At 36.3% G+C, this 14,050-nt stretch overlaps 1 protein-coding gene across 5 annotated transcripts in view; it reads left to right on the top strand.

Moving 5' to 3' along the window:
- TAX1BP1 (Tax1 binding protein 1) overlaps positions 1–14,050 on the top strand; it is a 55,897-nt gene extending 41,847 nt beyond the window's left edge. For 2 of the 5 annotated variants that reach the window (XM_068208127.1, XM_068208144.1), the window contains 7 exons: positions 320–438; positions 1,566–1,691; positions 3,513–3,584; positions 5,830–6,004; positions 6,342–6,487; positions 12,179–12,264; positions 12,895–14,050. In XM_068208127.1, coding sequence (XP_068064228.1) covers positions 320–438; positions 1,566–1,691; positions 3,513–3,584; positions 5,830–6,004; positions 6,342–6,487; positions 12,179–12,264; positions 12,895–13,096 — 926 coding nt within the window. In that variant the 3' untranslated portion in view covers positions 13,097–14,050. The remainder of the gene's footprint in view (positions 1–319; positions 439–1,565; positions 1,692–3,512; positions 3,585–5,829; positions 6,005–6,341; positions 6,488–12,178; positions 12,265–12,894) is intronic. The other 3 variants (XM_068208152.1, XM_068208160.1, XM_068208135.1) reach the window with 2 other exon arrangements.

Raw genomic sequence — 14,050 nt, 5'->3', positions numbered from 1 at the left:
TCCATGTTTTTATGTAAGAATAGAGCATTTAGAATGATAGCATACGTATTTTGGTGTTTACTTTGTTTTCTTTCTTGGGAAAGTACTACATGTGTGTGTATTTATGTTGATCTTCTCTCGGTGTGAGAGAACTGAACACAGATATGCCAGTACAGTTGCTGATCGTACATAGCACATAATACTGATTGTCTCTGGTTTGGATAACATGGAGCACTCTGGTTTTGATGCACTTTCAAATCTTGGCTGTCATCTCTCTTACACGAACTTTATGGAAGGAAAAAAATCCATGTTCTTGTTTTTTTTTCTTCAATGTTCACAGTTAGCCCCATTTCACCTGACATAGTTTCGGAATCTGTGGTAAAGGAGCAAGTGCGTGAGATGAATAAAGAGATTGCTGAGAAAACAGAGAAGTATAAGAAATGCAAGCAAATGTTGGCAGTAAGTAAAAAGCTGCTTTGGAAAGCTGAACAAAAAGTAGCTGTAGGTGCTAAGCCTTAAAACCACAAGGCCTACCCAGCTGAGTTGCCTTCCTTGTTTGTGTGATACACTGTGATTATGGCAGAAATCTTTACATTAGAAAACACATTTTTGTTCAGTCAGCTCTTGACTATGTATGGTTTTAGAGGGTCCAGACAAAGAAAACCAAGATACAGTAAAACAAATGTCCACATGCTTAAGGTTTTAAATACTTTCTGTTCTTACATTAAGTGTAATTGCTCTTATAAATCAAATACAGCAAGTTGCTGTAAACCAGCTGATGTTTGGAACAAGTGTGGTAGTGTTGATCTGATAAACTGTCCAAAGCAAAGTAACTTTTCCCAACCTGCCTGTCATGGCTTTTACAGTGTTTTCACACCTGAGTGGGTGCTGCCAACTACCTTGGGCTCAGTCACACATAAAGGCATTTATTTGGTTGTCTTGACCAAAGTTGGTACTTGATTATCATTTAACCAGTTTGGATGTGTGTATGGAGTAAAGCATCAGTGGCACTGATGAAAAGTTCAGAACATTTAAAAAAATTCTTTCTTAGTGTTGTCTTGTCCATCTTAATTTTGTGGCTTTCATTATCACAATGATACTATTCTATTTTAGTATGTTTCCCAGGATGCAATAACTGTCCTGTAATTTTGCTCATGACTATGTCTGTGGAGAGCCTGCATTGGCTTCTGCTGGATGTTTATTCCATAGTGATTTTTGAAGAAAGCTTTGCTGTGACCTTCTGGATGAAAGATACTTAGGTTGTTAAAGTCACTTGGGAAAGGTTTTATATTGAAGTGAGGTACTTGAAAGAGTAATAATGGTTAGTAGTGTTAGTGTACAAAAAACTTGAAACTGTGAAATTAAAGGGGAGTATCAGCTTGTTGAAAACTCAAGGAAAGAATTGCCTATTGAACATAATTTATGCAGTGTTCTGTGGTCTTGACCATTTCAGAGTCTTGAGTCAGGCTTGTAGAAGCCATTTGTAAATGGTTTTGTTTTAAAAGCATGGAGTGACATTTTTGGGGGTGGGAGGGAAAATCTCTTAAGAATGTAAATATTTCATGCCATGGTATAAACTACTTTAGGATGAGAAGATGAAATGCAGTGTTTATGCTGATGAATTAGCTAAACTGGAGCTGAAGTGGAAAGAACAAGTGAAAATCAACGAGGGTATAAAATTACAGCTGGCAGCAAAGGAAGATCAGTATAAAGTAAGTTAAAGGTTTTGTTTATGACAATGAATGGTTACCTCTTCTTAATATGGCTGCTTATTTCTGGTAGTTCAAGTGATGAAGATCTTAAATAAGGAAAGCACACTAAATACATTTTTGCTGTAAATGCAAATTCTGCTGTTGAAGAAAAAATACAGTCTTGTAATGTTTCTTTTAAAGAAAGAGAGGTCTGCTGAGATCTACTATCAGGTGGCCATCAGTCTTTTAATACTGTGGATTTAGACAAACCCCTAAATTATGTAGTCTTGTACTGCGGGAAAAAAAGTGCAAGGGATTTCTAATTTTCTGTTGCTTACTGTAATACTAACAGGAAGATTGATTGGTGTGTTTGTCTAAAATCTTCATATTCTATATTGGTTTACCAGTGTAGTAATGTCTAATGCATTTTATCTGAAGTCAGTAGAGAGAGAGGAGTGGTCCATTGTTTCTAAAATCATGCAAGAATTTAATTTGGAGAACCTCAGCTATAGTCTTAGTAGAGTGATGCAACACATTCGCCAGAAAGTCAAGCGTAATGGGCAGCTTTAGCTTATGAGGTGCCTTAATCTTTGAGGTTATGTGATAGGAATGCTTTTGCTGAATTTGATTTTTAGGTCAATATGAATGAGATAAGAGCAACAGATGTTCATGAGACCAGCTTTTCTGGTGGTTCTCAGTCTAATGGTGTTATTACAGTTGACTGTGTTGCCTGTTTTTGCCCATTGTGATGAAAAATGATTAAACTGAACTGTGACTGTATTGGTTCTACTAGGAACCCCTTTTTATTAGGAATTACAGCTCTTTTTCTTTATAAAAAACCGAATTACTCTGCAGTTTATTTCAGTATTCCACAGGCCATCTTTTGATGACACTTTCCAAAACTCTAATTTCAATTTTATAAAATGTATCACTCTTTCCAGTTTATTTTACTAATTAGCAGTGATCAGTTACCATGCATAATTTAATGTGAAGTAAGTTTAACTTCTTGGCAGCGGGTGTAATAAATAATTGGTTCCATGATCGAAAGCATTTTGACTGCAATTAAAATTTGCTATAATTCAGGAGGGTGCATGTGGTAGAGAAAAAGTGAGCTTTTCTTCCCAGTCAGGAGATTTTGCTCCATTGACCTAAATTAGGAGAAGGAGTTTCAGAATTGAAAAAAATGGATAAGCAGTTATGCCAAGCACTGAGCTTTGATATTAGAAAAATAGGGGAAGAGGCAGTCTCAAAAGGAACTAGAATACAAATAAAATAGTCATTTGTAGTGAGAGATTATTTAAATCATCATTTTGAAGCCAGGAAGAATTGTGTAATTTGTCACTTGCACCTTCTCCCAGAGCACCCAATACAGACACAATGTAGGTGTTCATGAAACAAATTTATTGTCTCTGAGGCAGGGGTAGCTTTTGGTTTTCCCAGTTTCTGTGGTGGGACATCTGACATGCCAAGAAAATTCTTTATAAATAATGAGATGAGGCTTGCAAACCTTCAGCTATGTCTGGGCAGCGGTGTCCCTCCTGCCATTGGTGGCAATGATACAACTCCTTGTTTTTAACACAGAATTTTCTCATTCCACAACTGTTCAGTGAAAACTGGCGAGAAAAGGCTGCTGATTAACTGCTGTTATCCAGCAGATAAAACTTTGTGAGAATTGTTGGGTTGGATTTATTGTAACACTATGTGTTGCATGTAACTCTAATAGACAAAACTATTTTAATCTGAAAGATTAACTTAATTGGGGAGCTTTGTTTTCACGATGTAACATGCAGGGAAATAGTTTCCATTCACTAATATAAGAATCTTAATCTTCTTTTCATATAGATTCAGCTGGCAGAAAAAGAGAGACGAATAAGGGAACTGGCATCACAGTTGGAACTCTTTACCAGCGAGAAGGTATTGTCACACATTCTGAAATATTAATGTAATGTAGAAATACCTCTGAGGTATTATATGGCAATTAATCAAAGCTAAATTTTATTGAAAAGTGAAACAATAAAATGTCTTTATTACATTGAGATAGTATTGTATGGTATTGTGCAAAGTTTTTCTTTGAAACTTTATTTCATTACTTTACAATTCCAGGATGAAGAGATACTTAGTAAAACCAGTCATTTTAATACTGATAAACTGAAACAAAACTAAACTTTCAGATTAAGCTAGTTAATTTTTTGTAAAATTCTAGATTATCAAGTAGTTGATATTTATCTTCTCTTTAAGCCAAGGATATAATTTTTAATAAATCTCTCATATTTTTCTAGTTCAAAAGAAATCAAATTTAAGTTTGAGTTTTGGTGAGGCTAGTTTAGTTGGAGGGGGTAATTTTAAATACCACACATAAGAACAACAACTGTAATAATAATAATAATAATATATGAAGCTTATAAAAGCTTTGGAACTTTGTCTTCCAAATTTATAGATACTTACATTACTAAGAAGAATCAAAGTGCCTTGCTAGACTGGACCCATGATTTAAAAGATTAAGCATGGGTTAGTAGTAAACAGCATTTCAATTTATACTCATTATCAGTGATTGTTTATAAACCAAGCATAACTTTCTAAAAAATGTTCATTTGCTGTCTCTTCAAACCTATGAAACGACTTTGTTTCTGTTTTATTTACATACTTATATAGCTTTTTTTTTTTTATCAATCTCTACCCTAGCTGTCCAACTTCTGGCTAAAGTTTATTTGCATGACCTTTTTACAGTCATGTTGATCTACATTCTGTTTCAATTGTATGTAATGCGACAATTAAAGTACGAATGCTACCGCCTCTTGATTTCATTGCTAATTTATTTTTCCTGTTTTGTATTGAGTAAAGATGAATTACTTAGATTTTACATACTCACTAAAATGTGCAATCCTAGCTTTTAAATCTTACCTGTTTTAATCATATGTTCCTTTTAGTTTATAAATCTAAAGTAACATTGGCATACCTTTATATTGTATCTAGAGGACGGATGTACTTGATTTTTGCATTTCTCTGTTCAAGAGGTTGATCTGAAGTTCACCTGTTTGCAAGAAAAAAATTAAATTGTTCCTTTTTTAAACAGACTTTTAATTCTTATGAAGTTGAACTGGCAGTTGAAGATTTGTTTTTAAGTTTCAATTTAAAATCTTCAGGGAAAAGACACACTTCAGTCTTTGAGGGTTTTATTAGCAGCATGTCAGCAAACATTAAACATGAACCCAGAGAACCCAGAAGAAAATACTAATCAGAAAGAACATTACTGGAAAACATGTCTCCCTTAACAGTCCCTATTTTTTAATTATTGTTTTCATATTTATATCTCAGAATTTTTTGCTTGGTTCTGAATTTAAATGACATATTCTTTTTGATATTCATGGCATTTTGCTCTCTCTCCCTTAACCCAATTTGTTGAATGGAAGGATGAGAAAGATTTTTATTGGGATAAATTAAAGCTGATGCATTGACCACACTGAAGTCACTTTAATTAGTGTCTTTTAAGACCCGTTATAAAACCCCTTTATAGTTTGTAATTACTGTCATATGTATGGTGTACGTGCAGGAACCTAGAATTTTAAGTATATTAATTTTCTGAAGAGTTCTGTTTGATCATTTCTGAAAGAATGATCTGATTCAAATATTGCTGTTAAATATCAGAAGGGGTCCAGTGCAATGTACTTAATGGTTCACTAAATATCTGCCACTCATGAATTCATATGGAATTATGTCAAATATGTACAAAGATGTGCTCAACATACTAAAATGCTACAGTTTTGAATGGTATGGTATGATATGAAAAAAATAATTGTTTTCTTTTTAATTTTAACTTTTAAAAACTTTTCTCTCTGTACATTAATCTACCGATTTTTACTGATTTAGCTAATTTTTCTTCATTGTAAAAAGGATGCAGACACTTGAAAAGCATGGCAGTTCTGTTCATGTAATTAGAACTAACTGACAACAAACCAAGAAAAAATAATATCTCTTTAAAATATCTTGTCTTTTCTTCATTGACTATTTTTGGTATTTATGATATACTTGGCATAAGGTCAAAATGAAAAGACAGTAGGAAGGTTAGCAGATTTTTTCTTTTAAAAACATATTTCATAAACATTTCAGATTTTCTTAGGACTCCATAGCTTAACTACATTTTGAACTTTGCATTATTTAGGAGCTTGGCAGGACACCAGGAGATCAAGCTGGAAGGATGATGGAAGGACAGACTTCACAGCCGACATTACATTTTCGCAACCCATATTCAGAGGAAAATGGACCAGTTCCTGCAGTGCCAAGTAGACTACCAGTATTGCAATATGGAAACCCTTATGCAATTCAGGAAAGAAGAGGTAAATAAATTTCAGACCCCCCAATATAATTTCTCCCTCTCTGTTTCAAAAGCAGATTAAGTATTGAATGCAGGTTAAGTACCAACAGTCTTCAGAATGGTTTACAGAGCCTTTTCTGATAGATGAACTTCAGTAGAGGGCCTTTATTTTATGATGGAAATCAGTAAGGTAAACAAAGTTCTGAACGCCTTTGGAAAAAGCTGATTCTCTCCTATTGTTTTATACTATCTAAACCAAAAATGTGTTTTAATTCTTGATTTTTAAAGGTATGGTAGCATGTCTCTAATCTCAAAATACAGTCCACTGAACAAAGATGTCCTAATTAATTTTTCTTCAGATGGAGCAGATGGCGCTTTTAATCCTGATGAGATCCAAAGACCACCTGTTAGAAGTTCCTTTTGGGAGCTAGATGATGTAGTGTGTAGCCAGCCTTCACGCAATCTCAGTCGGCCTGATGGTTTAGAAGATCCTGAGGATAGCAATGCAAGTTACCTTTTTTGTTACTTATTTTCCTTGATACGTTTACTGATGAGTTACCAAGAGTTTCATATGGGTTTTCCATATCTGATAAGCCAAATTTATTCTTATGTAAATTTGGAATTGGTTTTTCTTTTCCCTGAAAAATACTTTTGCTTGTTGTGAAGGGAAAAACTCCACTGATGATAATATACTTGTTCCCCTAATCTCTTGAGTTACTGACAGCTTGTTTTGGTATTAGGACAGTAGCTTCTCAATTCTTTAAGTACTAAAGTAAAAAAAGTTAAGTAATCTCAACTCATGATTTTTCACTCATGTGTGGTAGAATGAGAGCTCAAAATGTAACCACATCTCACTCATTTTATAATAGGAATATAGGAAATAAAGTGGAATGCAACAAATAAAAATGTAAATGATTCACATACCAGTATTTTCGGTAAATGCCGACTATAAATTGGTATACTAATAGATACATTATTCTAATCTGTTAATCTTTTGTTCTGTCTTCTGCAAATTTGCATTTATTCATTCCCATTTTGAATGCTTTTTGCTATTGGACATGTATTTGAAAGAGCTTAATTGACTGTTGCCTAAAGCTGATTGAACTGAAAGAGATACATTTGCACTGATTTTTTTTTTTTTTAGGGCTTTGGATGTTTAAAGTTTCTGGTTACTTTTCTTTATAGTACAGTAAACGTGCACATTCTGGTATAAAAAATTCTGTAATAAATTGGACTGTATGTCTTCATTTGAACAGAAACAGACCTATTACTCTTTCTTATTCCAAGTACTCTTGCACCTTCAAAAATTTTAAACAAGAAATACCTTTCTGCGAAGTATTGTGCTCTTTGCAAGTACAGTGGTATCATGACCTGTTTCTCATTTAGTCTAGTTTGCCACATTTAATTGCTATTAACCTTTGCAGAAACTGATCAGTGTTCAGACAGGCATGATTTTAGCCCTGGTGCTCAGCACCTATAATGGAGAAAAATGTATTTCTCCCTCCTACCTTTTGCTCCCAATGTCCATTACTGTGGATAATTAGAGAACCTGTCAGAGCTTTTGCAGCCTGCTCAAGATCTCGAATGTGAGCTTAATGCTGTCCCCACCTTTACTTCACATTTTGCATATTTAATCTGATCATTCTTGACGTAGCTATTACATCTGACAAGCTCTTCTCTTCTTTAGTCATCTGCTGCAGTTTAATTAGCAGGGTGTTTTCTCTGATCTATGTGCTTTGCCCTCTTGCAAACCCAAGAGAAACAGTGCTACAGTCTTGTGCTCGTTTGCAGACACAGCTTGGATTTTTGTAATGAGGTGGAATATAACAGGCTTAAATAAAGTTCAGCTTGAGAAAAGGTGCCTTTAAATCAAATAACTTGTATCTTTATTTTTATTTGCAATTGAGAATCAGTTGCTTGTTCCTCACCCAAATAGACTGTACGTATAGTGTAGAAATTTATATGGAAATGAGAAGCTGCAGGAACCTTTCTAGGGAGGCTTAGTAATATGCCAAAGATAAAACAGTTCTGAGGCAGCATGTAAATAAATAACCAGGAAAAACTTCCACATATGTAGGTGATTCATTATAAAGAAGAGTCTGTCATTTGTGAAGAAGAAACAGCAAATATAAAATGATAAATATGAGGATATTACCATTTCTTGGGCTGTTTTTTAAAATAAGATATTTAAGATGTGGTTCTCTGCATTTTTTCAACCAGTGGGTTGTAGAGCCTTTTGCTGGAGGAGGATTTCCTCCCAGAAGAAAAGGACTGGTAGGCTTGCTGATTTGCTTAAAATGCTACCATTGTATGGACTTCTGCTGTCCTTCTGTCCACATTCCTTTTATTAGTTTAAGAAATTAAGAAACTTCCACCTCTTCATGGCTAAAATATCTGTTATCTTAGATAAATAAAGTAGACATGTTCATCATCATAGGTGAACCACTACCAAAACAGCCATGAAGAGGTGGAAGTGACTACAACACCCTTAATTTCTTAAACTAATATAACACAAGATATTCAAATGCCTCAGAATTTTTGTGCTGTTGTGTTCCAATTTGGTTTCTCCCAAAACTTGGTTCCTTAGAAATGGGTACTTCCATGTCTTTGGTTGTCATAAAATCCCTTCAGTTTTGTATGACTGGGAAGAGTTTCTAGGATTCTTGTAGCCTTGACTTTTGGAGCTCATAGGCCAAATAAACTGTGATTTCTGAGAGGGATAAACTGGTCTGTGTTAATAGTGCCAGCTGAGCATGTGCACAGTGGTGATTTTGTTTGGAGTGGCTGATTTGCCACAAGTTGCTGCTGTCATCTACTCAAAACTAAATTTCCATTTACTCATGATCCTGTAATTGACCGAAATGGAATTGTTGGGAGCAAAGAATTCCTACCAGTAAAGCAGAGATCCATAAACAAAACATACACACACACATATATATATATAAAATACTAAAATATGAGTTTTAGAAATGTAGTCCTAATTACAGTTGGCAGCAAGCCCAGAATAACTATCCTGAGACTATAAAACAATGTTTTAGTCATGGTAAATTTGTAGGGGATGGAGAATGTAACTTTTGGCAACTGAGCACCAGGTCAGGATATTTTTTCAGGTAACTCCAAAATGGCCTTTCTTCTAGCAAAACCCCCCACAATGCATTATTATCCTGATCTGACCCTGGCAGCCAATTACTATCTTTTGCATAGGGAGGACATGAAAAGAGCGGTTGGTATCCAGGTGTCTCTTGGGAGAGCAGACTGCTTACAGAAAGGTTGAGAGGCCTAGAGGAGTGAGTTTGATTTCACTCCCACAGCAGAGCTGAATCACAGAATAAAATGTGTGTGCCCCTCTTCCCAGTGTACCTGCACTGCATGTCAGCTCTGTGTCTGTTCATGTGTTTTTTAAGGCCGAGGATGGGCATTGGTTCCTTACTTCTCCATGTCAGGATGATCTGTAGCTCTTGGAGATGGGGTTTTTTACTGTCTCACACAGCTTTCTAATTTCTGTTTGATAATGCTGGAACTGCTTACAATTGTAATTATGAAAGCAGTACTTGAGACAGAATTGATTGGTTTCAGTAAAACAAATCAAGTTACACTTACTTCTGACAGTTTAATGTCTGGCTTTCCCTTCTTCCCCTAGTGGCAAATCCCTTTTTTTTAACCATGCTTTAGTGTGTAATACTGTATTTATCTTTATGATTCACTTAATCTGTGGAACTCATTGTGGCAGTTTTTTTTTTGAGAGCCAGAGGTAGAGTCCAGTGATAATGGTTAAGTCATGATGTTAAAGACATCCTTTATAATTCATTCGCCTAATTATTCAGACTTCTGAATTCAGTGGGCCTGGCACTTGTTCTGCCACAGGATCACAATGCCAGCCTGTGGGTCCATGGTGCCAGGCTTTTTCCTAAGGACCTGAGCCTGTGTACCCACTGTGTTACATCACTACAGGGCACTGTAGGGCTCTTGGACTAAGAATGTGCAGCCATGTCCATGTCCCTGTCATCAGTCTGGACTGTAAGAAAGGTGGCTTTGGATCTACATAAAGGGCAGATTAAACTGTTTCTTTCTCAAAATATGGAGTGTGGGCTTTCATCAAAACAACTTGGATGACTCAACCTCATAGTATCGAAGTAAGCTGATGCCTTTACAGCATAGGCAAGAGCCACTGAGGCAGTGAGGCTTGGCATCTCAGAATTGTTGTCATACTCTCTCTAAAGCAGCTTCAAAAACCAATGAATTTTTGTCTTTTGAGCTGTCAGGGATAGTTCTTTTTCCCAGGGGAGAGTGATGGGTATTTAAATGCCAGGTTGAAAAGCATGTGTAACCTTGTTAATAAGAATAAAGAATACATTGCTGGATTATACTGGGCACTAAGTGGCTGTGAACCAAGATGAGAACCATGTGGACCATGATGATCTGTCCTCCCCCCATAAAGTGCTCAGTTTTACGTGGAGCACTTAAGAATTTTGTCCATCAGAAATGACAGAAATAGACAGCTGTTGAAGCCCAATACAATGGCACCTTCTCTGTTTTCCAGAAATTCCGAGTTACCCCAGGGCGCTGCGTGAGAATTTTTAGTTTGTGGTGACTGTATAGTGTTTACTGTAACTTGCAATTGGAATAGCTGAGAAGTCCTCTCAGAGCAAGATGAAGTTCTCATGGTTCCTGTTTGGCCATGCCGTGGTTACACAGTAATCTCTGTAACATCTCTGTGAGGTCAGCTCAACACAGAGACATTTGCATTCTTCTTGTGTGGGTTAGGCATCCCAAAAGGTTAAGAACTGATCCCTGTGACTTTGCCAAGAGCAAAAGTACACTGAAGAGACAGACGTTCCGTATCCTAACAGGGTAATATCAGTACATACTTAGTATTGACATTCTTGTACAGGGCTTGGGTCAGAAGCTGCTGTAAGGAACACACTGTATGAATTTCTCAATTACGGGAACTGGGCCATGAGAAAACTGTAGCCTTAGGACATTCCAAAAGCTTTTACATGTGCTTGCCTTGTGTTGAAGAGAGTTTTTGCAGGGCAGCCATGTAGGACAGTGCAGGTGTGCCTATACAGAGGAAAGAATCGTCCTTTTTTTCCAGATGTTTCTCAAAAAGGAACAAGGAGGAGTGTTACATTTGTATGTGGTTGGGTACCACACTTGCCAGAAGCTGAAAGAGAGGGCAAAAGCTATAAATAATTTTATCTTACCGAGTGACCAGCTGTAAGCCAAATGCCTTTAAAAAAATAAAGGCGAGGAGGGGGAAAGGGGTTATACTAAAGAATTTAACTAAGACTTAAGTGTTAATTTGGCCAGTGTTTGTAGTGGAACTGTTTTAGTGATGGAAGATGCACATTAATTTTCTTGGTTAAGTCCTGGTGTGCTTCAGTCTGGTATTCAGCAAATTTGTTGTGTTTTTGTACAAGCTCTAGCATTGTAGCATAAGAGTACTTTAAACAAAATAGTTTTTCTTTCTTAATACATCTATCCTGTCTCCTTCATGACAAAAGGAACAACTGATGTTTTAAAACTCACATGACCTTTTCACTGCAGGTGCAAAGCAAACAGACTGCAAGATTATGCTTGTTGCCAGCATCTTGTCATAGCAGGCCTCACTGCCTGCTTAATGGAAATCTTAAATGTTTTAAACTAAACAGGTGTTGCCAGAAGAATATTGAGGAAATTTTCCCATCCTTCCCTGTTTCCATTAACCCTTCATAAGGGAAAAGTACGCTAGACTAAAACTGAAATATGTTTGCATATGAGTTATCTGTAAAAATTACAGATAATTAGAATAATTACAGATAATTTTTTACAGATACTGTAGTTACCTGTAAAAAACACAGCATGTGTGCTGTTATATGTGCTCTTTTGCACATCATTTTTTGTAGATCAGCTAAATAATTCCTAGCCCTTGCTTTTAAGGCATCTTTGAGATAAAAAGGAAAATGAGGTAGGAGTTGGAGTTCCAAAAATCTTGGAATGTACCTGTATTTCCACCTTGAAATTAACCAGTTTTTGTGCTCTATTACTGAATTGCAGAATAGAGCCAAGATGTACAAAAGCAAAACTTATGCTGCAGAAATTAGAGAGTGAAGGTAAATTTCATCTGGATTTGTGTTTGATAACAAAAATGCATATTGAGGGGAAAAAAAACCTGTTTGTAGGGGTTAGTCTTTAAAATACTTTCTCTTTTCAATAGGATGATGACAACACTGTACCTTCTGCTCCTGATCCTCCAAGTCTACTCTTGCGTGAGCGGGGCACGGGCTTCTGCTTTGATTCCAGGTAGATGTTATCTTGTATTGGTCTTTAAGGGCATGGAGAGGTTTTACCCAAGGGTGGGGGTGGAGGTGAAAAGCTACTGAGCATTTTCAGTGAATGTTTGGTTTACAATTAACTGGCAGAGAATATGCCGTGAGACTGGGTAGGCTGTTCATGCTATACCTTTGATGGAATTTTGACAATTTTTTTAGTAAATGAATGAATAACTTTTGTTTTTTCCCCTCTCTTGCCAACCTAATTGTGAACCTAAGGTTAGAGCTTTATAAAGTGTTATGTTTGCTAAGAGCAAGCATTTATGAGCAGAGAGAGTGGTTTCCCATGAAACTGTTTGGCCATTAAGGCATTCAATAGATCTGTATTCAGTGGTAGCTGGAATAAGGTCAAAATTACATTGCTTTTAAAATGCCAGGTTATTTTGGAATTTGCATGTGAAACTACTCTGACTGCATTGAGTGCTTTTGGAAAAACATTTAAATGAACTGGATGATACTTGGATACAAAGTCCACTCAAATTGAAGTTGGTAGTAAAGTTCTGAAGGTCAGTGGCAGCAGGATCCTGCTTTTAGTTTGCATTAACAGAATAAATAGAAATAAACTGTTCCCTTTTTTCTTTCTCTCTGCCTCCTCGTGAAGTTTTGATGTGCAGAAGAAATGTCCTCTCTGCGATGTGATGTTTCCCCCAAACTACGACCAGAGCAAGTTTGAGGAGCACGTTGAGAGCCACTGGAAGGTCTGTCCCATGTGCAGTGAGCAGTTCCCGCCCGACTATGACCAGCAAGGCTTTGAGAGGCACGTCCAGACGCACTTTGATCAGAACGTATTAAATTTTGATTAAATACTTCGTTTTGCAGTGTAGCTTAGAATCCCACCACTTTGAGTAGTCCATCTCCAAAACAAAAGCAGTGCAGCTTTCTGTAACAGTGCAAACTTCTGATTAAAAGCTCATGTACTCTAACGGGAGCCATGGCTGTAAGCTGCTATGGGGTTATCTTCTCTCTCTGCCTAACACTGTACTAAGGAGACCCACAACCCCCCATCTTGTTGTGTATGTAGCTATTTATTCCCCTACTTAGTGGAATTTCTTCCCCTACTTAGTGGAATGCCAAAGGACACAGGAATGACTGAGCCTCAGAAAAAATGAGACCGGCTTCGTGGTGTTCTTCAGCTACATTTAAAAAAGATCACCAAAAACACCTGTGGTTTCTCTTAAACTTGATAATTGAGGCACAGTTAAAAATGTAACAAGCAGGTGTTTCTCCTAGCAAATCCATGTAGTTTTTCTCTGAGTAACACTTAAATCGGAAAGTTACATTACTTACCCTATGAAAATATAGTTTTCTAGTACATTTCTGAGATGTAGATGCATGTACTGTGAGATTCCAGGCTTGCAACGAGAGGAATGGTAAATACTTCAGTTTCACATGTAGAATGTTTGCCTTAAAGGATAACATTAAATGAGGTACGTTATACTTTAAGGCAGTGGTTTTGAGTTGAAAGAGACTGCTGTGCTTAAATGCCTAAAAGTAATTGTTTAAAAAAGTCATTGCCATTATGTTGCAGTTTTATTCAGTAGAAAATATTGTTCTATTTTCACAACAGTGGATTGTGTTCCTTCTGGCTTTTAAAACCTTTTGCGTTTTAACTTTATGTATTTCTTTCCAATAAGTAAAAACACGTGTGTATATCTAAACATTTTATATTTACTTTAACTGTATTAAGTATTAAGTAAATTTGCTTCCCACTTGCTGTACAGTAGTCTTGTTACATTAAAAGCAGAATTATTCATGGA

This window comes from Anomalospiza imberbis, chromosome 1 (genome assembly GCF_031753505.1).
Source record: "Anomalospiza imberbis isolate Cuckoo-Finch-1a 21T00152 chromosome 1, ASM3175350v1, whole genome shotgun sequence".
In the NCBI taxonomy this organism is placed as follows: domain Eukaryota; kingdom Metazoa; phylum Chordata; class Aves; order Passeriformes; family Viduidae; genus Anomalospiza; species Anomalospiza imberbis.
The sequence above is the reverse complement of the archived record's forward strand: the minus strand, read 5'-3'. Positions and strand labels throughout refer to the sequence as shown.